Source organism: Simochromis diagramma, unplaced genomic scaffold (genome assembly GCF_900408965.1).
Source record: "Simochromis diagramma unplaced genomic scaffold, fSimDia1.1 OVJJ01000618.1, whole genome shotgun sequence".
NCBI lineage: Eukaryota > Metazoa > Chordata > Actinopteri > Cichliformes > Cichlidae > Simochromis > Simochromis diagramma.
The window spans coordinates 5762279-5789469 of record NW_024387423.1 but is presented as its reverse complement, the minus strand read 5'-3'; the positions used below and the strand labels follow the sequence as shown (position 1 = coordinate 5789469).

The following is a 27191-nucleotide window of genomic DNA, read 5'->3' as shown; positions in this document are numbered from 1 at the left end:
GATACTGAAGCATTTTTAGGACACTTTTACATTAAGACAACAAAAAAGTACAAATTTACATGATGATTTATATGATTTATAGTTTCCATTTTTTTATCCTCATCTCCAGGTGACAAACCAGATGATCACAGCTTGTAAGGCCTATATCACTGATAATGGCACAAACTCAATATGGGACCAACCTCAGCAAGTCATTACTGAGAAAATCAAAGCTGCCATTCGCCTAAACCAGGTAATGGATCATTTTTAAAGGAAAACAAAATGTGTTTTGTAGCAAAATGCACCTCTGTCAGTTTTTTATCAGTCAAAATTGCGATTTACCAATATTCCTGCACATAGATGAGGATTTCATTTACTATTATGGGATAATATTAAAATCTTTTAGCGACTGTGGTCTGCTTGCTTGACAGAACCACAGGATATAAGAGGAGCAGCTTACAGAACCAAGGAGAAGCTGGAGCAGACTCCTTCAGAAAGACAGTTTGACTTCAGCGAGATGTACATCTTTGGAAAGTTTGACACATTCCAGCGAAGACTGAACAAGATCCTCGAAATGTTCGCCACCATTTCCACCTACTCCGTTCTAAAGGACTCGAAGATAGAAGGGCTGGAGACGATGGCCACCAGGTTTCAAGTGAGTATACTGTGATATCAGACTGTTGTCAAATCCTGTTAATAAGACATGTGCAGGGAGGCATTGCATTAACTGATTAAATGTCACTGCCAGGCAGCCGTGTCTGTATTTCTCCTGGCATCTTCAGATGTTGAGTGTGTTGTCATTATGGTAAATGGAAAGTTTCTCTGTATGGTAGAACAGAATTTCAGGCTGCACACTTACAATGCCAGTGGCAGGCTGCTGATTTTTTTCTGTGGTTTCCTGTTGTGCAAACAATTAATTTTTTTACATCATCAAACTGTGATGCTTAAGGTTTTAGTACATAATACTTTGAGAGTCTGTTGATGTGAACCATGTGTTTGTGTTCTTGCTTCTTGGGCTACACAGACTGCAGAAATGCAGGGAAAATGGGAGGTAACGTCTCACTGCAGTTTTCAACTTTTAGCATTTTTCTTGCAGACAGCATGCAGTGGTGGAATATTGTTGTGCAGTGTTTTGCCGTACATATGCCTTAATAACAAAATAGCTACTAATTGCATGGAGATTAAAACCAACTCCTTACTTTCTCTTTTTTTTTTTTCATTATTAGAGCCATAGTAATACTTTCTAAACTCAGCCCTGCGATGACCATTTGTTAATACTATAAACTTGTATCCCAAACCTTTCGCCAGTTCATGGGGAGCTTCTGAGTTTTCTGTTTAGATTAATACTTTTTCACACAAGAAAAGTGTGTGCAATGGTGTTCATTTTAGTGTACAGGCAATTCATGCTCATGTTTCACTTGTAAAATATTTATCTAAAGTTTGTGAAACTTCCTGAATGAATAAAAACTTAACAAAATGTTTTACATGCATGCTCGAAGTAACCAAACTGAGCTAGAAGATGAGATTGCAAACTTTGTTTTGGTATAACTTGATAGTTAGCTTTGCAGAACATCCATAGCTTGCAGTAAGACACAGTTGCACTGTTACATTTCTACTAGACTAATACACTACAAGTTCCAAAACGTATGCATTTAATTATGCATTTAATAATAATACCTTCAGAAGAAAACAGAGCATTTTATTTAGAGCTAAAGATGTTTTCTAAAATGTGTGTTTGTGGATGTCTGGATATTTTTTTCTTAGGCTATTGTGTTAAACATGAAGAAAAAACATTACAGTTTTCTAGACCAGAGGAGAAGTGACTTTGATGTTGACTATGAGGAATTCTGCAAAAGCACTTCTGAACTCCACGTAAGTTAATTAGACAGTGCATTTGCCCTGTTTTGTGCAAATAAAGTTAATGCAAACTGACTAGACATCTGTTTTGTAATGCGGGTTAGCCAAGTTCATTTGCTGGTGATTAAGGATTCATTAGGTGGAGTTTCATTTAAAATTAATTTCATTGCGCTGTCGTTGTTGTGAATATTATTGTTGTCTGTGTTTTCCTTTCCAGAATCAACTGAAGAGTTTCATGGATAGCACCTTTGAAAAAATTGAAAATACAGAAAGGGCTCTAAATGTGCTGAAGACCTTTCAAAGGTATTTCATTGGTAACTAATTAGCATCATTCTGAAATATTTACCACAATTTCCCTAATCTTGCCAATGCCGCTTCATGTCACATACTGCTTCATTTAATCTCTGAACTTTTAAAGCTGTGCTCTCCTCCTGTGTCCTCGTTATCCCTCAGTGTATTTTAGCCCTGTGTTTCTCTCTGTCAGCGTTCTGTCCTCCCGTCATGTTGTGTGGGTTTCTCTTGTTGTGTCCCCTGAAATTGCCGTCCCTAGTGTTTTGTTATTAGTCTCCTGTTTCTAGGTTTTGCTTTGGTTTTTTAAGTGTCTTTTGTGGAAGTTGTGCCACTGCAATAAAGCAGTCTCCTTTAGTTCATTCCCTTGTTTTGAGTTCTGCATTTGGGTCCTTCCTCCTGCCTGCCACAGCCGTTTCATGACAATAACAAGTGTGCTTTAATGTACAAGTAGGTTTGCTAGTTACAGGGTCCTTTGCACATTTTAGCTCAAAACATTTACCAGCACATCCAAACAAAATAGAGTCCTTGTCATTACTGGTGCTGGTACTGCTATGTGTTTATTGCTGTATTTAAATATTTTTATTGCTGCTGGGTTTGAGTTCTGCTGAACCACTTGTATCTTTGGTTTTCCCAAAAACAGACTGGGCATCCCAGATCTTGGGATTGATGAGAAGTATCAGCAAATTTTAAAAAATTATGGCCGGGACATTGAAATGGTTTTCCGCATCTACATGAAGCAGAAACTTGACCCCCCCATTGGCAGGGACTTGCCCCCAGTGGCCGGTCGGATCATGTGGGCTCGGCAGCTGTACAGCCGTATACAGGGACCCATGGATCTCTTTCAGCAGGTGATATTGCCTGACTTTCGGTTTAGGTTTGGCTGGTTCTAGCAGATTAATGATAAAAGTTTTGGCATTTCCCATCCATGTAATGCATCATGTTTGTTTGTTTTGTTTATTACTCTAATTAGCATCCAGGAGTTCTTTCCACATCAGAGGCAAAAAGGATCATCAAGAACTTTAACCGTGTAGCAAGAGCGTTGTTGGAGTTTGAGATGATCTACCATCACAGCTGGATGAAAAAGGTTAACGAACTGTAAAATGTATAATACAAACAAGAAATCTGACAGAGGAGCATTTATATACAATATGTATCGTTAATTCCTTTATATAGTGTTGTGATTTCGTTTGCTGCATATATGTTAACACTTACATGTTTGAGATCATCAAACACATTTTAATACTAGACAAAGTTGATCAATTTAAAAAGGAGAAGGCTATCTAATTATATCTGGCACTGTGTAAACAAGTAATTTGGTGAAAATGATGGATGACTAAAAAGGACACCAAGGCTCCTCTCAGATCTGCCAAAAAACATCTTAATGCTCCCCAATATATTTTGTGGACTGATGAGAGTGACATCCAGCACAAAACTAATGCAGCATTTCATAAAAGCAATATCACACAGCTCCTGAAGGACAATGTCTGGCCATCAGTTTGTGCCTTGAAGTGGCACAAACTGAAGTGTAATCGGGTTATGTAGCAGGACAACAGATATGGAAAAACACCAGGAAGTCCACCTATGAATGTCTCAACGTCTCAGGAGCTGCAGATGAAAACAAGCTAGCAGCTAAATCTGGTACAATGCATCCTTTCTCTACAGAGGTTCTGTTTTTTCTTGGTCACTGACAAATAAAGTGGAAATGACAAATAAATAAATAAACAAAATGAAGGGTTTGGAGTGGCCGGGTCAAAGTCTGGAGTTAAATCAGATTGAGGTGTTTTGCCATGACTTGTCCTTGAAAACCTTCTAGTGTGGCTGAATTAAAACAATTCTGCAAACAAGAAAGAGGCAAAGTTCTTCTACAGCGAGATAAAAGAATCATTGCAGTTCTTGCTGGAAAAAACTACAATTTGTCCATACTTGGGTTATCTTTGTCTAATATTAAAATTAGTTTGACGATCTGAAACACAAACTTAATGAACATATTTTCTCCCCTCTTATTCACACATTTTTCCCTGCATCTCTTCACATAAACCTCACTAAACACTTTATACCTCAACGCAGACGGAGGATGCCAAAGTTGGCCTGCAAGCCTCTCTTCTGGTCAGATCTCCAGAAACTGGCGAGTTATTTGTGAACTTTGACCCAGAGATTCTGACGCAGATCAGAGAGGTGAACTGCATGACAAAGATGAATTTGGCAATCCCTCCCTTCGCTCTTCTACTGCTGCAAAAACAGGACGTCTTTAAGAAACACTACAATAGAATACAGGTGAGCATAGCACACAGTTGTAGCTAAAATTTCAAAAATGCATACAGTGAACAACCAAATGATCAAAGCTGCATGTAACTAGGAGTATAAAACATCCTGGAATTGTGTTCGAATTCCACACAGATTTTTAAAAAACTCATTTTATTGTCAACTGAAAAATTCAGTTCTTCCCTTTTGTGTGATTACAAAAATGCACCAACATGCATCTATCTCATTTCAGCTGATGTTGAGCGAGAACACTAGAGTGCGTGCCAAGATTCAGAGTGTCTTTGAACAGCTGGCCATGCCACATGTAGCTAAGGTAAGTGGACCGACCCTCGGCTACCAAAACTAGCAATTGGGACATGGAATGTCACCTCTCTCATGGAGAAGGAGCCTGAGTTAGTGTGTGAGTGTTGAGAGGTAGCGGCTAGATATAGTGGATGTGAATGGCTTGGGCTCTGGAACTAGTCTCCTGGAGACTCGCCCTTGGTGCGAGGTGGCGGGCTGGGATTGGGAATCCTAGAGTGATTGACCGAGCAGTAAAGGACAGTCAGGCACAGGTTAAAGTCCAAAAAAGTGTTTTTTATTTAACCCAAAAAATGAACTTGGGTAAATAATACAAAAATCAACATCTTGGGCAAGAGATCAAAGCAACTGAGCTTGATTCAAAGTTGGTTTTTGTCCCTACCCTCACCTGTGGTCATGAGCTTTGGGTAGTGGAGGAGGTGACTGGGGAGAGGGAGGTCTCAGCTTCTCTACTTAGGCTGCTGCCCCAAGACCCAGCCCCGGATAAGGGTAAGAAAATGGATGGATGGATGGATGTGTCTGTGAAGGTTCTCAGTCATCGTAGTCTAAGGATGGATGGTTTCCCTCTGTTCTTTATCATGTCGATGTCAAATCCTTCATGTTGTGCGCACTCCAGTTAGCTAAATTATGTTTGCCAGTGCTAGCTAATAAAGCTTTGTTTTGATTTTATATTTCTCTGCAAAGTCCTGCATTTCAGTCCAACCCAGCATCCCATGATCGAACGTCATGTGATTACATAAAAGTTCAAAATAGGACATTTAAGAAAAGCATATCCCTGGTAACTCATTTTATTTGATTTCATTTGATTTTATGTTTTTATTTTCAGTTGTCTCTAGTAAGTCAGAAGAACACACAAAAAAATGTTAAATCCTTTTTTATTGTTGCTTGGTTTCGTCATGAATCTTTTCTAAGCATTAAACTGGTGACAGGTATGAGACTGACTGTCACAGCAGGTTGCTTACAAAGTGCATCGCCATCATCATACCATACATGACTTACTTGACAGGTGGATGAGGCTATACAACCGGGTTTGACCTCCCTCAACTGGACATCTCTGAACATTGACAAGTATCTCGACCGCATCGACAAAGCGTTGGGTAAGCAAAAAATGTAACGAGATCGATCCTGTACACGCTGACACGAGACATTCCTGCAACTCAGCACTGGCTGCGTGTGATTAATGGATTTATTGCATAGGTGGCTTTCTCACAAGTAACACTCATATATTCAATAGATTCTTTCTCTCTCTACACATTGCTTTGTTTTATACTGAATTGTCTGTTTATCACTGTTCTCTCCTTTGTTCAAACGCATAACAAGTTCCCCTTGATTTTTCCCTCTTTCCCTTATTTTTGGTGGGTTTGTGTCCCTCCCTTTCTCTTTTGTGTGGTTTTTTTTTTGTCTGTTTAGCTGATCTTGAGTTGCTGATGGACAGAGTGAATGACCTGGTGGAGTTTAGAATAGAAGCAGTACTGCAGGAGATGAGCATATCCAACCTGTGTGTCCTGCCAGAGGATGAGCCTGTGACCTGTGAGGAGTTTGTTCAAACCACCAGGGTAAATAAAGACAAATAAAATAAAAGTATTCGCTGGGTTATTGTTGCTCTACTAAGTCTGTGTAACTATGCAGACATCTGAAAGATGCTATCAATATTTATTAAGTGGGGCTTTGGTGATTCTCACACATTTAAAATACTTTTTTCTGTATTTAAACATTATTTCTTATTCTAAAGATTAATTACATTGAACTGAACTGTATATCTGCATGTGTCTAGGACCTTTGCATAAGACAAGCCCAGAAAGTGAACATGAAGAGCTCACTGGTGGAGGAGGCAGCTAATGAACTGATCAACATGCTGCTAGAGTTTGACCACAATCAGAGAGAGGAGGTGGAGAAGTTTGAGGAAGAAAGCTGCACAGAGAGCAAGACCATAGACCACAATGACAGTGAAGGTATGCTGACAGTTTCCTTTCACGATCAAACACAATACAGTGTGATAATTATGATTCAATGCTGTAAGAGACAAGTTAAAAAAGGCAGTTCAAAGGTTTTTAAAGGAAAGGGGATTACCTTTTTTAGGACCTTGTTGTTTTTACTTTTATTATAATGCTGATTTATTCAAGGTGAAGTGTTGCTGAAGGTGTTCATATTGACTGTAAACGTGTCACCTTCTTAGGTGATGACGAGCGTCTCTTCTCCAGAAACACGCTGCTACGTTCTGCTAGTGTTGGTCCTTCTTCTCCGTTGGTGAGGAGGAAGAAGAAGAGGGACTTGATGGAAGTGATGGAGCAGGAAGCCCAGGAGCTGCTGTCCTACTTCAACCACCGTAATGTGGATGCCTTGCTCAAAGTGACACGCAACACCCTTGAGATGTTGCGCAAGCGCATACATACGTCCTCGCTCATGCATTTCTCTGGTGCGTCTTGTTTAATCGTTTGCTATATTTCTGTAAAGGCCTAAAATATTTAAAATAAGCTCATAAAATGTCTATTCCAATACTTTATGTGTGTTACCCTTCTCTCCCTCTGTAGCTGCAAGTGACTCAACCAGCCATGGCAAAAGCAGCGATCACCATGCAATCTTCAGAGTAAACATGACCCTTTCCATCCCTAACATTGTCATGGTTCCAGCTTTGGAGGAGGTTCAACAGGCTCTAAACCGCGCTGTAGAGTGTGTAGTCAGTGTCAGCAAAGGAGTCAGCCAGTGGAGCAAAGAAAGGATATCTAAGGTGAATAAAGGAAAAATCAATTTGTGACATTTAGCTTGATAACTGTAATAAACTGTTAGAACTGCTCTTTTTAAACTAATATTGTCGTGGTCCAGCAGTGTACTAAATAAACCCGGAGGTTTTACATTCCCCTTTCCAGAGACAAATGAATGAAAGGCGAATGGCAGCACTGAAACAAGACAGCTCTGAGAGCGAAACAGAGGACGGCGCAACAACATACAGAAGCTTGGCTGGTAATAGAGAACATTATCACTTTCATAGCTTAACCTCAGACCTTCAACAGCTCCCAACTGTGTCAGCTCACTCATTTTTAAAATTTTAAGATCTGCTGTTTTCAGCATACAATTACAACTCGATTTTACAGCTCAGCAGAGCAAGCAAATATCTGACCAGGGGCAGAAACACATAATATTGCTTGGGGAGGAAAATATTCAAGAATTTCATATTTAATGCAAATTAAATACATATTTAATTAGAAAGCGGCAGGGATAATCAATTTCCACTATGAAAAGCACATTTTACTTTTAGAAATTATATATACACAGAGAGAAAAACTAAATGGAAGTAATTCCATTATTAACATGTTCTCTTGTAAAAAGACCTGTAACATATAATTATTTAAAAAGCCCAGAAGTTAATATTTGGAAGAATAATGTCCATCATTTCTGCTCAATGTGTTTTCTATGAAATTCTGTCATTTTCAGATGGCAGTACCTCAGACATGTCAGCTTCTGTGATCCAGGCCATCCCGTTCCAAGCCAGAAATTACTACAAGAGTGTGTCTGAGAACAAGGAAATAGCCAAGCTAATCTCTGTACTTAGCACCTCTATCACCTCCAGTAAAAAGGTACATGGCACTTAATTAAGCTATTTTTTATATGAAACTAATCCAAACTTAGCTGTCTTTTATTAAATCATGCCATACACTTTTTATATTTCTTTATCCCACATTTACAACAGATATTTTCATCTATATTTCTGTATATTTAATGAATATAAATGTCTTTTATTTTTCTATAAGTGCACTTCATTTCATATTCTCCTGTTGATATTAATGTGCAGGAAGTGGTGACCGCTCTACATCACTTTAGCCGTTACCATCACATCTGGAGGAAAGACCGTGAAGAGACCATGAGGAAGTACGTTGAAATGTATGGTTTCTATATAAATCTGCTTATCTGACATCGCACTAATGCTATTTTTGTTTGTGTTTTGAACAGATTTATCGAGGGGAGTCCCTTGTTATCGGAGTTTGAGAGCCAGATTCTTTTCTATCGAGATCTAGAGCTGGAAGTAAACTCTGAACCAGAGTATATTGCTGTAGGAGCCTTGGCGCTATTCACAGGTCTTATTAAGTTACAAATTTAAAACCAGCATGAATGAGATTTTCGAGATTTTCAGCAAGTTAAATGATGCTCTCTGCATGCTCATATTACTTCCTGCCAGCACCCTTAAAGATGTCCCTCTCTGCTGAAATCAAGAATTGGATGGTGGACTACGGACTTTACTGTAACAGGAAATGTCGCTCAGAGATGGAGCACATTTTTGCTTTTGTAGATGAAGCAGGAAAGAAACTAAATCGACAGATCAAAGACCTGGATGATATTCGTATTGCCATGGCTGCACTGAAGGAGATCAGAGAGCACCAGATATCTATTGATTTTCAAGTTGGGCCCATAGAGGTAAACCACAGCATCACATATTTATCGAAGCTCTTTTTATACACACAAATACACACAGTGGGAAAGAGACATTTTTAGCTGTTTGACTTTATGAGTCTGTACAAGAAGCTCAGAAAGAAATAATTACACATATGCACATTCTAGTTTTTGTCAGGTGGAAGACTTAGTATCTTATTTTTCCTCACAGGAGTCCTATGCCATGCTCCATAAGTATGAACTATCAGTGGCTAAAGAGGAGGCTGAAAAAGTGGATACTCTGCGCTACACTTGGGAAAAGCTCTTGTCCCGGAGCACAGAGGTGCAGAACGAGCTGGTCGCCTTGCAGCCAAACTTCAGAGAAGAACTGGTCAGCAATGTGGAGACCTTTCTGGAAGACTGCCAACACTTTTATCAAGATTATGAAAAGGTAAAGTATCTATGGCTGTTTGCTCTGTTTCAATTAAACTTTTTATTTTAATTCAACAAAGAAATGCTCAGTTAATTACAGTTAAGGTTAGTTTTAATAATAGCTACTAAAATGACACTTTTCCCTCTCTGTTTAAGGACGGTCCCATGGTTGTGGGACTTGCACCCCAAGATGCCAGTGACCGGCTGATCATGTTCCAGGTTGGTTAGTGATTAATTATTTTGTCTCTCTGTCAGTTAGTAAATATTTAGATCCTGCATTGACCTGATGCCTCAGAAAAGTAGTTACTTGAAACTGATGTTAAAAGAGCTATTATATTTTTATTATTATTATTACTATTATTATACTATTACAGTTTCTATTTCATGGTTAGCAAAAGACAGATTTTTTTATTCTGTATAAATTATACTCAGATAATTGCAAATGTTTTACCTCAAATGTCTAATGTTTTAAAGTCCATCAGAGCGTAAGCTGTACCTGATCGTAGCTCTTCTCCTCTTCAGAATCGATTTGACAACCTGTTCAGGAAGTACATCACTTACACGGGAGGCGAAGAGCTCTTTGGACTTCCTGTTACCCAGCATCCTCAGCTATTGGAGATTAGGAAGCAACTGGCTCTGCTGCAGAAGTTGTACGGCCTTTACAACAATGTCATCGATACAGTTAATGGCTACTATGATATCCTCTGGGCTGACATCTGCATCGAGAAGATTAATAATGAGCTGCTCGACTTTCAGACGAGGTTTGACAATTTATTTGTTTGTTTTTTTTATTCAAGCAACTGTTGAACTCTTTTAACTGTAGATGTAGTAACATGAGCTTAAAATATGTTAATGAAGAAGGAGACGTTTTCAGGAAAGAAGCTGAACTGGAAACAAACAAAACTGACTATGTGAGAAAATAACCTTCTCATACTGTGTAATCAAGCCCTGTCATTACTGCAGGAATTGGTGACATCACAAAGAGAAAGAAAAAAAAAGCAGAATTAAATTAAATGATTTTCATTAGTCCATCCATAAACATCACTCTTATTTTCAGGCATTAAAGAAACTGCTTCCTCTCACTTGCTACAATATGGAAACTTGTTTCGAGATGTTATAATTTCGAGATACTAACCCAAAAGTTTTACATAACAACAAAAAAAGTGTTTGTTTTTTTCCAGTGGCAGAAACAAAGCTTCCTGTTCTTCATCAACACTGCATTAATATTTCAGTCTCACAATGCAAAGCTAATCTTTGCCCTTTATGTGGTCACATTTGTCCAGCATGTGTCAAATGGACACTGATGGGGAAAGAGGCTAATAGGCTACAGGCTAGTTTATTTTACCTAAAGAAATTAAGAACAACTTTTAATATAGCTGGAAGGGATTACTTGACAATGGAAATCTAGATAAACATTAGAAGCAGTCAGAAGGAAAATATAGAGCTATAGTCAGAGCTGAAGAAGAGAGGATATTTGTTTCCTCTGGCAGAAACGTCAGCTATCCGTTGTGGAGGTGTTGATTTGGTTGAGTGAAGCTATGAACAGACACTGATGCATGAACTTTTGCTCTGTGCTAGTAAGGAAGGATAGTTGCCCAATCCAATGACTCTTGTAGCGTTAATACTAAACTTGAAGTGTGTTGTAATACTTTTCCTTTAACAAACAAAATGTCAACTATACATCTAATCTAGTTCATGTCAACTTTACTTGACTTCAGCAGAGCTAAAGTGTAGTTTAGAAAGAAGACAATAAATACGAGTTTGACTGTCACGTCCTGTGAACTACCAGGTGTCGAAAACTGCCTCGTGCTCTGAAAGAGTGGCAGGCCTTTCAGGATCTGAAGAAAACAATTGATGAATTCAGTGAGTGCTGCCCCCTGCTGGAACTCATGACTAACAAAGCAATGATGGCCCGGCACTGGAAGAGAATAACGGAGGTTAGTGAAACATGGCCACTGGTGTAGCACTGCAACTGAATGTTATTGACTGAAATCAAGTCATCACCAGAACCTAATGATAATGATAATAGCTGTAATTTGTCCTGTTTTGTATCCAGGTGACTGGCCATACCTTTGAGGTGGAAACTGATACATTCAAGCTGCGTAACATAATGGAGGCTCCTCTACTCAAGTATAAAGAAGAGATTGAGGTACAAACGAATCATTAGCTGCTAATTCAGGGTGTTTTCTTTTTTATTTGATATAATAAATTCCAAATAAAATACAAGTTTGGAAAATTGTTTGGAGGAAATGAAAACATTTAAAAAGTTTAAAGAGTAATATATTGAATTAACTTTGCTAACTGATATAGGTGGTCCTGTTCAGTGCAAACACCAATCCTGTTTTTTCAGTGCATATGCATCTGTTTGCCATTAGCATTTTTATTGCTTTTAAACATTTGGGGGGCGGGGTCCTTGTGCAGGATATCTGCATCAGTGCTGTGAAAGAGCGTGATATTGAACAAAAGCTGAAGCAAGTGATCGCTGAGTGGGACAACAAGACTTTTACATTTGCCAGTTTTAAGACCCGTGGGGAGTTGCTGCTGAGAGGAGACAGCACATCAGAGATCATTGCCAGCATGGAGGATAGCCTAATGATCTTGGGATCCCTTATGAGCAACCGGTACGGCAGTGTTGAGTGTCATTATCATTAGTGTCGGTAGTGATAATCTTCTTCCACAGCTGTGGGAAATCTAGACATTAGACGAGCCACACACAGGTGTGCGTCCCTAAGTAAGGCGAACGTGAAGATTTACCTTCTTTTTCAGGTACAACACCCCATTTAAAGCCCAGATTCAGAAGTGGGTTCAGAATCTCTCCAACACCACTGATATTATCGAGCACTGGATGACTGTCCAGAACCTGTGGATCTATCTGGAGGCTGTGTTTGTGGGTGGAGATATCGCCAAACAGTTGCCTAAGGTGAACAACATTTCAGGATGTGATTCATATTGGTTATCAGGCTTAAACATGGACTCCAAATGCAGTTTAAAAGGCAAACAAGTGAACTGAACTGATATTACTCATTTGCAGTTACACAATTTACATAAAAAAATTCTATCTTTACATCATTATCAGATTTCTGGACAATATTCTGGGTGTTTAGGTGCAGTAGTGCATTAATGTGCCAGGCGTTGAGTTTCTTTTATTTCCATTTTCAAAAATTATATTTCACAGTCTCTTGAGCAAAATAAATCACTGGTCCAGGCGATGTTTTCAGGCCACAGTGTTTTGACATTTAAAAGAAGGAGAAATAATAGTGAAATGTTGCTTTTGTAAGATTGTTTTACGAGCTTACTTCTAAAATCGGCGCCAAACAGCGTCCAAGCATTTAAAAGAAACAACTAAATACAAAATAAAATAATAAAACAGTCTGATCATGAGATAATTGACTAACTCAATCTTTTTAGGAAGCAAAGCGTTTCTCTAACATTGATAAGTCATGGGTGAAGATCATGATGCGAGCCCATGAAATGCCCAATGTGGTACAGTCATGCGTGGGGGATGAGACCATGGGACAGCTGCTTCCACATCTCCTCGAACAGCTGGAGATCTGTCAGAAGTCTCTAACAGGGTGAGTAGAAAAAACTTAAAACACCACCATGGCCCTTCTTTTTAGGTTCTAATGAACTTAACCACCAAAAGAAAGGTAGAAGATTTTAAAGGATAATCAGTAGTGAGGGTAAGTGAAGTGACTGGTTTCCTTTTTATGCTGTACAGTTAACTATCTGGTTTATTGTATTGTCTGTCAGATGATACTTTGTATGGATTTTTTTAAAATTATGTGGTCATACAGTTATCTGGAGAAGAAGCGTCTGCTGTTTCCTCGTTTCTTCTTTGTCTCTGATCCTGCCCTGCTGGAGATCCTGGGCCAGGCCTCTGACTCCCACACCATCCAGGCCCACCTTCTCAATGTCTTTGACAATATCAAGTGTGTCCAGTTTCATGAAAAGGTGGATTATGTTCTTTTTTTGTTGTTTATCTTAAACACTTAACCTTCTGAAAAATATGTGATTGTAACATGAAAGTAATAAAATATAATAGCTGCTTTAATGTCAAATTGAATGAACTAATCAGAGTAATGTAGAATTTGAAAAATATACGTTTTATAAGAAAAATAACTTCATCATTGTAGTTATAATAATCGATCTAATCAGTGTCGCCTTTCACAGATATATGACCGCATTCTGGCCGTGTCATCACGCGAGGGAGAGACTGTGGAGCTGGATCGTCCCGTCACAGCTGAAGGGAACGTGGAGGTGTGGCTCAATGCTCTGCTGAAAGAATCCCAGAGGTCTTTGCACCTTGTGATCAGACAAGCTGCTCTGGCTATCCAGGACTCTGGCTTCCAGCTAATTGACTTCCTCAACTCCTTCCCATCTCAAGTAAGTCATTGTCCAAATCCAGGAACTAATCCGCAAACGTTTTAAAACATTGATTCGACCACAACTGACTATCCTTGTGGAGCAAGGACGGCACTGCTCAAAAACAGAAACCTGTGTAGCCTAAAGAGGCAATCTACTATGAACATTGTAATAAACTCCAAAATAAATTCTAAAGAAAGTTGGGATGCTCCAAAATGTAAGTTAAAATAGGATGCAATGATTCGCAAGTCTTATAAACCCATATAATAAATCTAGCAAATGTTTAAAACTGAGAAAACTATTTTGAGATAAAATATTGGCTCATTTTGAATTTAATGACTACAACGACAGCCAACAAGAGTCTGGATAAATTAGTGGTAGTAAAAAAAGCAGCTGGAACATTTTGCAACTAATTAGGATATCTGGCAACAGCTCAGTAATATGAGTGGATATAAATAGAGCATGTTAGACGAAAGAATTGGGCTGAGTTTCACTAATCTGCAAAAAACTGAAATTGTAGAACAATTACAGAATGATGTTCTTTAGTGTAAAATTGCAAATATGAATTTCCCGTCATCTACGTTACGTGATATCAAAAGATTCCAAGTATCTGGAGAAATCTCTGTGTGCAAGGCTGAAAATCAATATTGGATGCCTGCGAGCTTCAGACCCTCAGGCAGCACTGCATTACAAACAGGCCTGATTCTGTCATGGAAATCACTGCATGGGCTCAGGAACACCTCCAGAAAATGAATGTGTGGGAGCACAGTTTGCTGTACAGGCTAAAGCTCTATGCTGCAAAGAAAAAGCTTGAACATGATCCAGAATCACCGTTATATTCTCTGGACCAGAGGTCATTTAACACTGACTGAGCCAAAGTGGAAAACTTTTTATACAACATGGAGACCACATCCTCACGCAATCTGTGTTTTTCTGCTCTCTCTCATGGTATGGGGGTGCATTAGTGCCTATGAAACTGGCAGCTTCCACATCTGGATAGATACCACCATTGCTGAAAAGTATCTAAATGTTTTAGAGCAAAATATGCTCCAATCCAGTCATGTCCCTGTCTTTTTCAGGGAACAACCTGCATATTTCAGCTAAATCGCATACTTTGTAGAAGGATACTCTGGGTTTTTAACTGCCTTTCATCAGTCCAGACTGTTCACCACCTGGAAACATCCTGTGTCAGAAAAGAACTGGGCAATATTCCTTACCCACGTACTACAGTTGCTGGTCTCCCCAGTTCCCAGATGTTTACTGACTGTTGTTAAAAGAAGAGGGAATGCTACACAGTGGTAAACATGGACCTGCACTAACTTTTTTGTGATGTGTTGCTTCCATCAGATTCAAAATGAACAAGTATTTTTTTTTCTTAAAAGGGTGTGTTTTCTATAAGTATATTTTATTGTTTCTATGTTCTGTTGTGACTAAAATATGGGTTATTGAGATTTGCAAATCATTGCGTTCTGTTTTTATTTATACTGTACTCAGCATCCCAACTTTTGGGAATTGGGGCTGTTATTTTCTCTGTAAATCTTGGGGTGTGGTACTAAACTGCTATAGTATTCCTTCATCAAAACAATAGTTAGATTTCTAAGGTCATCGGTACATTTGACCATTATGATGTGTTTTGTTTTTTGCACATTAATGCAGGTGGGGTTACTGGGTATTCAGATGATTTGGACAAGGGACTCAGAAGAAGCTCTGACCAATGCCCGATACGATCGTCGCATCATGTCCAAAACCAACCAGTTCTTCCTGGATCTCCTTAACACCCTGATTGACATGACCACAAGAGACTTGGAGGCTGTGGAGAGGACCAAGTACGAGACCCTCATCACTATTCATGTCCACCAGAGGGACATATTTGATGAACTGGTGAGTATGTTGATCATACAGTGAAAAGAGGCCAGAGACATCCGAGCAGGGATCAGTTAGACTGACGCTGAACTGTGCACATGAACGCTTTGCAATTTCTGTTCAAGATTAGAATCTCCGGCTCAAAATAGCAACCACTCTGTAAACTGTGTTTGATATTCAGACTCCCAAGGGCTGCCATGTCAGAATACAAAATGTTGTTTACTGCAGCGAGTAAATTCTGTCGAAAGTAGTCAGAGGGGTTTTAATGGCAGTCAAGTAATATTTAAAGTCACGACTGTGTTTGAATCTCCACTTAAGGCAGAATAAGCATGTTGCTGAACCCCAAGGTTAATAGAAGCAGTTTGAAGAAACTTTATTTGGATGTGTTTTTTTAGTTCTTTCTAAAATCATTTGTATTTATTTACCTCATACCATTAATTTGTCCTGCTCATGTTCCTTTGTCCTGTTTGTTTCTAAACACATTTTTGCCTCACCTTATTTCCTCTCCAATAATATATCACACTGCTACTTTTCTACCCCCACTGTATTTTTTCTCACACATATTCTGCTTTTTATCTCTTCTATTCATTACTATTCTAATTCATTTTGTACTTTTTCCCATTTGCATCATTTTAACTTGCTGGACTTTTCTCTTCCCTCCTTTTCACTCTCCCCCATCCTTTACCTTCCTTTCTTCCCATTTCACTTCATGACCTCTTCGTTCATCCTCCACTTTCTTGCTTCTCTTCTCTTTCCACCCTTTTAATGTTACCCTCCTGTCACCGAAATCCCTCCTCACACATCCCGCCCTTCCACCTTTCTTCCCCTCTTTTATCCGGCTTTCATCTCTCTTTTCAAATAATCTTCTGAGTGGTGCCCTTCAATTTCTTATTCTTCACATGCCATCTCCCTTCTCCCTTCACTTCTGTTTCCATCCCCTTGTCTCCTTCTGCCCTCTCTTTCCCTCTTTCCCTGTCTCTTATCGCTACCCTTTCTCCACCTAGTGCCGGTTGCATGTCAAAAGCTCCAGTGACTTTGAATGGCTGAAGCAGTGCCGTTTCTACTTCAATGAGGACTCAGACAAGATGATCATCAACATTACAGATGTGGGCTTTGTCTACCAGAATGAATTCTTGGGGTGTACCGAAAGGCTTGTCATTACACCTTTGACGGACAGGTAAAGCAGACATACGTCAGTAAAATGTATCATAATGGCAAAAGTCATATGCACACACACTAATAAGAAAATAAAGGAAAAAAACAGCAGTAAAACTTTTCTTTTTTGCAGTTTAAACAAAGACAGTGTAACCTTGGAGTGACTGTACAGAAAACGTGACCCTGCCTTTGTAACTAAGTCAGAAATGCATGCTGCATCATGCATCAGTTATTTTAGGAACCCACTCTAGATTTATGCTGAAAACTTGACCGTGATTGTTCGTTGTAATGTCAAGTTTCATGAAATGGATTAAACTTTCTGTGGTTGACTAATGACTGGATTTGTAAAGCAAAGAAAAAAAGACAACTCGGGGACTGTGAGGATGAGAAATTAGAAAGCAGGATGAAGCAGGATGAAGCAGGATGAAGCAGCGATCATCACATCTGTAACTAACAGGCGATATGAATGACAGAAAGAAAAGGAAAGAGGATCAGACAGTGTGAGGGAGACAGCAGTCCAACAACAAGAAGTGTCTTAGTAACAGACACAGAGGGTAAAATATGAGAAGAGACAAGGAGGGAAAAAAAGATGAGGAGAGACAAGGAGGAGATGTGAGAGGACAGCACTAGGGAGGGAGTTACCATCTAACATCAGACAGCAGCTCTCCAAAAAAGTGGCATGCTGGCCTTATGGCTAGAGGCACCAAGACAGCTCTGCTTTTCCATCATTCTCTCATGCTGTCTTTCTTCTTTGTTTTGCTTGCTATCATTGTCCTACCTCCTCGCTGCCACCACATCACGTTAAAAAAAGGGAAAGGTGCAAGTGGTCCTAAATTGTGGCAAAAAAGATGTCGGGATGAAAAAAGTAAATCTGGTTACGGAGTGGTCAGAATTAATCTGTATCTGCTGAAGGAGAGAAAATATGTCAGTATCCCAGCTTTACCATGATTTTTACCCCGAGGTCAGTCATTGTAATGAAGATGGAGACCAGTGACCAGAGGGCTAGGTCCTGTTGTCAGTCATGCTGATTGCTGATGTGTCCTTGAGCAAATCGCTGAATCCCCATCAGCTTCAGGGGCAGGGTTCTAAAGCTTAATCCTTGAACCTTGTGGAGAATGAGATCACGTTCATTTGTGGTCATTTTGAGTATGGATATTATTAGCTTATGAATTTATGAAATGATTCATGATTTATGAAATTAGATTGTTATTATGTTTGTGTGTCTACAATTGGACAGGTGTTACATCACTTTAGCCCAAGCTCTTGGTATGAGTATGGGTGGAGCACCTGCTGGTCCAGCTGGAACAGGTATGAAAATTAGTCACACAGTATCTATCTATTTTTTGGAAATTACATTGAATCAAAAATGCAATATTTTGGGACAGACATGTTAAAAGCTGTTCCAAGGTTTGCCAAGTGTTAAAGTAATTGAATTTAACCATTTTAAATATAGATAATTTACCCTTCTAGACTCTATACAACTCAGGTCATTTAAATGAAGAATCAAACAACACAGCTATCTCAGTCGGGAACGGCTTCATTACAGAGTTAGCTTTGATAGTTTCTATTATGAGATCATTTGTTGTCAGGTTTTCTATCAGCATACAAATGGTTGCATTTCAGTTTAGGCTGTGAAAATGTTGCCTTTTGTTATCAGGAAAGACCGAGACCATAAAAGACATGGGTCGCTGTTTGGGAAAGTACGTTGTGGTCTTCAACTGCTCTGACCAGATGGACTTCAGAGGCTTGGGGAGAATATTTAAAGGTGAGAATCACTAAGTAAAGTCATGCTATAAGTGTCATGATACACTGTGTGGCAGTAGGTACCAATTGCAGAACTCATGACACAGAATGAACTTAAAGAGGCAGCGTTTATTGCTGGGAGGCTTTACATAAAGATTAAACTTCACAAAAAACAAACCAAAACCCCAAACTAGAAAACTCGAAACTAAACTAGACACTTGAATCTAAAAACTAAGAAACACGAACTAGAAAAACGAACCAGGACTGGGAACTAGAATTTCCTCAGGAATTTGGGGGGGGGGGGGAAACAGACAGCATGGTGAGGGTACAACACGACACAGAGCAAGGAAAACACAGGACTGGAGCAATCAGGGAATTGGAGACAGGAGGGAAACACAGCTGGGGGAGAAATCAAAACTAACGAGACAAGGTGAAGCAAAACCAGACACACTGGAAGCACAACAGGCACAGAGACAGACTTGACACTGAACATAGGGACACGGGAACAAAATCTAAAAACTAGAAATCACAGAGCAACAAACTAGAGAGCTAGAAATACTGAGACAGAAACCAAAACACTAACAGTGATAACCATGATGAACTCAAAGATCAAAAACACAACAAAACTCAAAACACTGGGTCACCGACCCAGGACCGTGACAATAAATATATACCCAGAAAGAAGTTTAAGGGTTTGAGTTATCAGGTTATAGACCTGTGTTTTTGTTTTTGTTTTTGTTTTTTTTCTCTAATAAATCATAACAATACAGATAAAAAAAACAACAACAATCACACAATATGTAATGTCAGATATCTTAGACAATTCTATTTGTTTGCAGCAGACAGACCGTAACTCTGTTTATGTGATTTACCAGGTCTGGCTCAGTCTGGTTCGTGGGGCTGTTTTGACGAGTTCAACCGCATCGACCTCCCAGTTCTTTCTGTGGCAGCCCAGCAGATCGCGATAGTTCTCACCTGCAAGAAGGAACGTCGCAAAAATTTTGTCTTCACAGATGGAGACAATGTGGACATGAACCCAGAGTTTGGCATCTTCCTTACCATGGTTAGTAATGGAAGTAGAACAAGACTGCTAATATCTATTTGACTGGTCAGAGGAAATATCTAAAGGAGGCAGTTCTTTGTTGGGTCTGTGTTTCCACAAGCCCCGCTAATTCTAGAGACTTATTCATCATGAAGAAAACAAGACAGTCGATCGATCGATTATTTGCGCAAGGGAGGCCTCGTCTGTGTCCACCACAAAAATGACCCCCAGATCTGACCTCCTCCTGCTACCTTTTATTGAGAGACAGTTCACACAAAACACGTCAGAACAAAGCCACGCCCCCTTGGTTCTAAGACAAAGCATTTTATGTATATGTGTGAACTTCTGTAAGAGTGTGTGTGTGTGTGTGTGTGTGTGTGTGTGTGTGTGTGTGTGTGTGTGTGTGTGTGTGTGTGTGTGCGTGTGTGTGTGCGTGTGTGTGTGTGTCAGACCTCCTGCTGACCAAAGGGTCATAAACCCAGGAAGCTTACATCAAAAGAAACAGATCTTTCAGATAGGATGTATCTACAATAAAACCTCCCCCAGCACAGAGTGGTTGGAGAGGTGGTCAGGATCAAAGGAATGGCTTTGATCCTACTGCTTGAACTAAGACTGTACAAATTTAAGAAACACAATGGCAACATTCAACAATTAGACTTAACATTCTTAACATCAGTAAATGACACCTTAGTTAACAGAATGAATATTGAAGTGTATGAATTGTATCTGTTTCAGATGGTGACTGGACATGCTGTGCATGCATGGACATCAATATTTACTCTTGGCTGTTAGATTTATCGCATAATGATTCCTTTTTTTTTTTTAAAGCAAAAATTTTAATCTTGAAAAGTGAAATGAATCACAAATAACACTAAAATGGAATTGAACTCTAACATGTAATATTTTATAAGTCAGTTTTTGAATTAAACTTTGGGCTCTGCCTGCTATTTCATGTGATTTATTTCTTAGAGTAATAGTTAAATCGCTTTATCTCCTTGCCTCATTTGCTGTCCTGAGGCAAGTCATTAAACATAACAGTGGAATAATTCCTCCCTGTGGCGAGAGGGGTCAGAGATCATTTTCCTCTTTTTTTATTCTGTGTATGTGTGTGTGTGTGTGTGTGTGGGTGTGTGTGTGTGTGTGTGTGTGTGTGTGTGTGTACATTAGTATAGACAAGCTTTGTGAAACAGGCTGTGTCTGTAGGCTGTGTCTGCTGAAGTTGAAGGATAGCGTTTGTGATGAAGATGAACTACATTCCAGTATAAACTTCATCCATTTAGTTTCATTGTTGTTGCATTCTAGTCTGTCATCTAAATCAGCGGTCTCCAACCTTTTTTATGCCCAACAATATTGTCACGGACTTTAAGGTGTCGTGGAAAAATACAACAAAATAAAACTAGTACCGCTACTGAAAAATAGAAGAGTTATTCATAACACACGTGAAAAGACCCAGGAAAACAGAGTTAACGATAAAAACGATGACAAAATAACGCTGAAAACCGATAAAAACCCTGAAAACTATACATTTCACACCTGAGCCTCAACTCTCGCGGCCCGGTACCAAACGACTTACGGACCGGTACCGGTCCGAGGCCCGGGGGTTGGGGACCGCTGATCTAAATTTCTAATGCAGTAGAATGGGCAATGTAGCATTTACTCCTAGTTATCATTAAATGTTTTATTTGTGTTTTACTCCATTAATATCTTTTTTTGTGTTATTCTCCATGTAATCAGAATCCAGGTTATGCAGGTCGTCAGGAGCTTCCTGAAAACCTGAAGATCAACTTCCGCTCCGTGGCCATGATGGTTCCAGACCGTCAAATCATTATTAGGGTAAAACTGGCCAGTTGTGGGTTTATCGACAACATGGAGCTTGCACGCAAATTCTTCACGCTTTACAAGCTGTGCGAGGAGCAACTGTCCAAGCAGGTATAAAAATTGAAGATCTTCCTTTTAACCTTGCAGTAACAAGTGGAAAGTGGTAGAACTTGCATTGAGTGTGGGAGCATAAACAAGCTGCAGCTAAAAATGCATAAAAAGTCTTACTGACACACAGGCTGCTGAAAATAGAGTGTGATGCTTGTAGGAATGGGGTCAGAAAAGGAGTTAGTTTGGAGGAGGTATCATTGTCACATGACTTAACAACAAGGTTGCACGGGTTTCCATTAATGTAAATGAAACTAAAATGATATTTATGAATGTTCAGGTTCACTATGATTTCGGCCTGCGCAACATTCTGTCAGTTCTGCGAACTCTGGGAGCAGCCAAGCGAGCCAACCCCAGTGATACAGAGTCTACCATTGTCATGAGGGTTCTAAGGGACATGAACCTTTCAAAACTGGTAAGTCTACAATGTACACAATAGGGCATCAAAAAGATAACCATGCTGATATTTCATGTTTTCACTGGGTTTTGCAAATTTGTGTGCACATGCGTTTAGATCGATGAGGATGAGCCACTTTTTCTGAGCTTGATTGAAGACCTCTTCCCGGGCATCCAACTTGACAAAGCGGGCTACCCTGAACTAGAAGCTGCCATTGACAAACAGGTAGGAGAGTTTGGAGAATGGATTTATCTGTTATTGACGAGGAGAGTGAAAATCCACAGTAACACCAAGTTTGCAAGATGGGGGGAACAGGAAGGGGAAACAATGGAAAGAGGCAGAAAGAGAAATGCGAAGGCTGAGTAAGACGGTCCAAAAGCCTAATGGAGAGTGAGGCCGCCGTATTTGTCATGTCAGACCTCAGGACAGGACATCGAGAAGGATACAAATAGTGGCATTTATTATTTGTAAAGGACCTAACCCGAGGACCTGTGAAAAACAGTGCAGGAAGGGAGAGATGCAATTAAAAGTTGGAACTTTTAGATTTTATGCTGTTTTGTTGCTGATCAGTTAAGCAAGTGCATTTGATAGTATTAGTTTAGTTTTTCATATATTGCTTCTGCATTTTGGCTTCATTTTTTTAATTAAAAAAAAAAAAGATGTTTTGATGTGTGAAACCTTAAAATTGACTGAAGGTGTGCTTTCTTTTTACCACGACTGTATACTAAGTTATTATACTTGTAAATACAGTAAAAGCATTATTGTTACAAAAATAGCTGGAATTGTAACTACTTTGTTCCTTCAGGTGGAGGATGCAGGCCTAATCAACCATCCTCCTTGGAAGCTAAAGGTCATCCAGCTGTACGAGACTCAAAGAGTCCGACATGGCATGATGGCCCTGGGGCCCAGTGGGGCTGGAAAGACAACTTGTATACACACGCTTATGAAAGCTATGACAGGTAGGATTTAGTGTATTTTGTCGCATGTGAGCTTAAAGAAAAAAGACATCAACTTGTGGTAAGCTTGTTTTCAATCTATTGTACTGTAGACACGAATATGTGAACAGAATAACTGAAGAAATATACTCATACTGGGACGAGATATCTATTTAATTTATGGGGTATCTTATTAAATCTACATATTTTTAGGGTAATATTGTTACTCTTGTGACCTTGTCATGTGTTTAATATAATTATTGCGCCATTAAAGTATTATATTATCCATTATATTAACTTTAGGAAAACAGAACATGTTTCTGCTAATATCTAATTTTCTTCCAGAATGTGGTCATTCTCACAGAGAGATGCGCATGAACCCCAAAGCCATTACTGCACCTCAGATGTTTGGCAGACTAGATGTGGCCACAAATGACTGGACTGATGGCATCTTCTCTACACTGTGGAGGAAAACACTGAGAGCAAAGAAAGGTCCAAAAAGTTTCTTATTGTGCACATATGTCACACTTGGGTATTAATAAAGCAAAAAATCATTGGTAAACATTGTTTTCCATGAGAACTTTGACAAACCAGTTCAAGTAGGTTATTGCAATTAAGTATTAATACGTTGGGACAACGTTGGAAGGTTCAAAGGAAACAAAGCTCTGTTTAATCTTCCTATTTAGTTCTAAGCTTACACGGATAATTAAAAATGTCTGCGGGCAATTGCGTATGCATTCCATGTTTGCTTTTATGCGTCTAAGTACACATCTCATCTATTAATTACTTGTTCTGATGGTGTTTTGCATCTCTATGAGTGGGGTGTTCTCTGCGTATTTGCATTATTTTCCTGCTGCTACTTCCTGTTCATTTGCAGAGCTTGCTACTTTGGACAGAGTGAATTCCAGTGTAGAAAAGTAGATGTGGCAATGTGACAGGGCAGCAGCTCCTGAGTCGAGTAGATATTCCTCAAAGAAAAGAAGTACTTTGTGAAAACAGCTGTGTGCTGTCCACGCTCATTGTGTTTTAACTGATGCAGAAATAGCCTTGTGTGTATCATCTGGTAACTTCTGTGTAAAACACGTGCTCATGTAGTAGTCATATTCAAAGGAACTGATTTCTCAGCATTTAGAGTGTAAACCACATTCAAACAGCAGCTTTATTGTGCGATATTGCCTGAACGTCAGACAACGTCAGTCTTTTGCTTGTTTCAGACGCAATTTGTCTTTTGTGTTTCTGTTTTTGGATGTTTTCCAGCTGGGAGGAGAGCGAGGAGAAACGGATTTCTTTGTTCATATTTAAAATTCCACAAAATAAATGACTCAGTTGTTGTTTTTCTTGCAAACTGATAGCTCATGATTGCTGGTTAGCCAAGAAAACATTTTGAACTCTTTGGTATGCACTAAATTCATATTCAGAAATGTAGCTCATTTTTGCTTGAGGGTGACAGCACAAGGTCTTCATACCACCTCATTTTCGTAATCATGTAAACAAACACTTTGTTTCCCTCACAGGAGAGCACATCTGGATAGTGCTGGATGGGCCAGTTGACGCCATCTGGATTGAAAACCTAAATTCAGTTTTGGATGACAACAGAACTCTTACACTCGCAAATGGAGACCGAATACCAATGGCTCCCAACTGCAAGGTGGTATTTGAGCCGCATAACATCGACAATGCCTCTCCAGCCACCGTCTCACGCAATGGCATGGTGTTCATGAGCTCCTCTGTGCTCACCTGGATCCCCATACTAGAGGTGAAAAACCGGTTGTAATTCTTTTTGTTTCATTTCGCAAAAGTTTGAAATCAAGGTATATTAAGGCAATATTTACTTGTGAATCATATAATTTAAAACCTGTGCACTGCATGTAGTTTTGACTAAATAGAGTCATGCTGTTGCTGCTTCTAGGGCTGGTTGAAGAAACGGTCCCCACATGAGGCAGAGATACTGAGAAAGCTCTTCTCTTCGTCTTTCTCCGAGCTCTACCGCTTCTGCGTGCAGTCACTAGAGTTCAAAATGGACATGCTAGAGGCCTTTGTAATCATGCAAAGCATAAACATGCTACAGGGACTCATACCACCTAAGGTGAGGTATTCCCATCCACTGGACGTGCACACGAACAGCAGCTAATGAATATTTCATTGATAAGTGACTCTTGAAGTAGAAGTGGAAATTTATAGTGAGACCAACTTTGTATTTATGTTTCCAAAACCTTTTTAAGCACATTTATACCCATTATACAGACTGGGACTCATAGTTTTGTCCATATATTTTGTATGTTCAGTTTCATAGACTTGGCCTAACTTATGAAGTGCTCATCTCCTTTTTGGGTTCTTTAATTGATCCCTGAATTTCCTCATCTTAAAATGGATATCAATTTACAGGAGCAGTGTGGCGATTTATCCAGAGAGTTCTTGGAGCGGCTTTATGTCTTTGCACTAATGTGGAGCGCTGGGGCCGTACTTGAACTGGATGATCGGAGGAAGATGGAAATCTGGCTTAGAGGAAACAAGAGTATTCATCTAAACTTGCCAGACATTCCTCCTGACAGTGAGGACACCATGTTTGACTACTATGTCACAGCAGATGGTAAGCATGGCTTCATTAACTTTCAGTCAGATGGCGTTGTTTAGTTACTGGGTAGGCAGAGACATTATGTCTCATGTTGTACTTATGGAAAGTACATATGTGTATATAAAATTATTTTTAGTGATAAACTGAATTAATATCCTTGGATTAATATTATTTTAAAAAATTATTTTCATATTTTGTGTTGATCTCTACAACAAGCTTTATCTTATTAAAATTAAATTAAATATTTTTCCAGGTCATTGGGTCCATTGGAACACCAGAGTGGAGGAATACATTTATCCATCTGAATTCACACCAGAGTACAGCTCAATTTTGGTCCCCAATGTGGACAATGTTAGAACAGACTTCCTAACCCAGACTATTGCAAAGCAAGGCAAGGTATGGTTACCAGTTAGAGTAATTTCCATCATCAGCAAACACTAGTGACCCGCTTCCAGTGACAGCCTACACGCGCATGCTTTAACGCGTAGTGTTAAACTGCCTTCTCCATGTTTGATAGACAATGTGATGATGTTCCACATACTTTTCTTTTCCCATCATTCTGGCACAAGCAATCTTAGTTTTAGTTTTTGGATAATTGTGCAAGGCTCTTTTTAGCTGTTTTCTGTTTTCAAAGTCTAATCTGACCTTCCTGTTCTTGAGTGTTTTGTGTCTTTTCTAAATCCTCTATATTTACATTTGTTTTTAGACTTTGACAATGAGTCATGTACTTTCTCCAGAGAGACAACTTGAAATAAACTTTGGATAAACATTTAAATGTAACTACAAAACCAGCATCATGTGTTTATGCTCAGCAGACGCAGAGGATATGCTCTTACTTTCCCTTTGATCTTTCCTCATAGAATATGCCGTAGACGTGCCTCTCTTGCATTGGAGGACACGGTTAACTGTTCGCGGTCTTGTTCTACTGTCGTCCTTCTCATGTTATCCTATAACGTGGAAGTTAGTTGGGATAATTTGGACTGATGGCAAATCTAAATATGTTTGTTATAGGCTGTTTTGCTAATTGGAGAGCAAGGAACAGCCAAGACTGTTATCATCAAGAGCTACATGTCAAAGTATGACCCTGAGACCCACATAGGCAAGAGTCTCAACTTCTCTTCTGCTACTACACCACTAATGTTCCAGGTAAAGCAGCAGGTCACCTGCCTACGTTTCTCTTAATTTAGAAGAAACAGAAGTGTGTCACTCTGTGAATTTTTAACTTAAAAGGAGCGTTCAGTTAAAGAGGGGAGAACACCACAGGCAGGTAAACAAGAATAAAGAGCAAACTTTAAAAATGAAAGCTGATGCAACAGAACGTAACACCAAGAGATCAAACACAGGAATTAGCTGAAGGCTTATACAACTAATAATAAAACCAAAAACAAAAGATATGAAGGATGGATGCAAAGTACAGTGAAACCAAAATAGACACAAACTAGGAAAGAGGGCGGAATACAGCTGAGTAACAAGGCATATTATAGGCTCCTTACTGCGCACACTCAGGGACCGATCGAGTGATGAGATACAGCTGAAGTAGTAAGAGTAGACAGCAGTCACACAGCCAAAGACAGGAAGAAAGTAATCGTTTCAATGCAAGGCAGGGGGCAGTTGTATAAGGCATTGCCAACCTGGCAATTGCCAACCTGGCAATGCCTTATGCACAGAGCAGATCTATAATGAAAACCAACACCATGACTGTGTTCA

The 27191-nt window shown here is 39.4% G+C and overlaps 1 protein-coding gene across 1 annotated transcript in view; it reads left to right on the top strand.

Annotated features, from left to right (window-relative positions):
* Positions 1 to 27191, top strand: part of dnah5 (dynein, axonemal, heavy chain 5) — a 94930-nt gene that overhangs the window by 9131 nt on the left and 58608 nt on the right. The window contains exons 10-52 of the mRNA XM_040012864.1: positions 110 to 232; positions 419 to 634; positions 1744 to 1851; positions 2054 to 2139; positions 2768 to 2975; positions 3098 to 3211; positions 4195 to 4401; positions 4622 to 4702; positions 5696 to 5786; positions 6100 to 6245; positions 6464 to 6641; positions 6866 to 7105; positions 7221 to 7417; positions 7557 to 7650; positions 8122 to 8264; positions 8480 to 8556; positions 8638 to 8762; positions 8864 to 9099; positions 9287 to 9505; positions 9643 to 9705; positions 10009 to 10247; positions 11276 to 11423; positions 11543 to 11635; positions 11908 to 12107; positions 12253 to 12406; positions 12895 to 13058; positions 13281 to 13437; positions 13657 to 13869; positions 15505 to 15729; positions 16716 to 16888; positions 18104 to 18174; positions 18524 to 18631; positions 19485 to 19672; positions 21386 to 21580; positions 21858 to 21992; positions 22092 to 22199; positions 22780 to 22933; positions 23255 to 23401; positions 24424 to 24665; positions 24819 to 24995; positions 25295 to 25499; positions 25738 to 25880; positions 26496 to 26630. Coding sequence (XP_039868798.1) covers positions 110 to 232; positions 419 to 634; positions 1744 to 1851; positions 2054 to 2139; positions 2768 to 2975; positions 3098 to 3211; positions 4195 to 4401; positions 4622 to 4702; positions 5696 to 5786; positions 6100 to 6245; positions 6464 to 6641; positions 6866 to 7105; positions 7221 to 7417; positions 7557 to 7650; positions 8122 to 8264; positions 8480 to 8556; positions 8638 to 8762; positions 8864 to 9099; positions 9287 to 9505; positions 9643 to 9705; positions 10009 to 10247; positions 11276 to 11423; positions 11543 to 11635; positions 11908 to 12107; positions 12253 to 12406; positions 12895 to 13058; positions 13281 to 13437; positions 13657 to 13869; positions 15505 to 15729; positions 16716 to 16888; positions 18104 to 18174; positions 18524 to 18631; positions 19485 to 19672; positions 21386 to 21580; positions 21858 to 21992; positions 22092 to 22199; positions 22780 to 22933; positions 23255 to 23401; positions 24424 to 24665; positions 24819 to 24995; positions 25295 to 25499; positions 25738 to 25880; positions 26496 to 26630 — 6726 coding nt within the window. The remainder of the gene's footprint in view (positions 1 to 109; positions 233 to 418; positions 635 to 1743; positions 1852 to 2053; positions 2140 to 2767; positions 2976 to 3097; positions 3212 to 4194; positions 4402 to 4621; positions 4703 to 5695; positions 5787 to 6099; positions 6246 to 6463; positions 6642 to 6865; positions 7106 to 7220; positions 7418 to 7556; positions 7651 to 8121; positions 8265 to 8479; positions 8557 to 8637; positions 8763 to 8863; positions 9100 to 9286; positions 9506 to 9642; positions 9706 to 10008; positions 10248 to 11275; positions 11424 to 11542; positions 11636 to 11907; positions 12108 to 12252; positions 12407 to 12894; positions 13059 to 13280; positions 13438 to 13656; positions 13870 to 15504; positions 15730 to 16715; positions 16889 to 18103; positions 18175 to 18523; positions 18632 to 19484; positions 19673 to 21385; positions 21581 to 21857; positions 21993 to 22091; positions 22200 to 22779; positions 22934 to 23254; positions 23402 to 24423; positions 24666 to 24818; positions 24996 to 25294; positions 25500 to 25737; positions 25881 to 26495; positions 26631 to 27191) is intronic.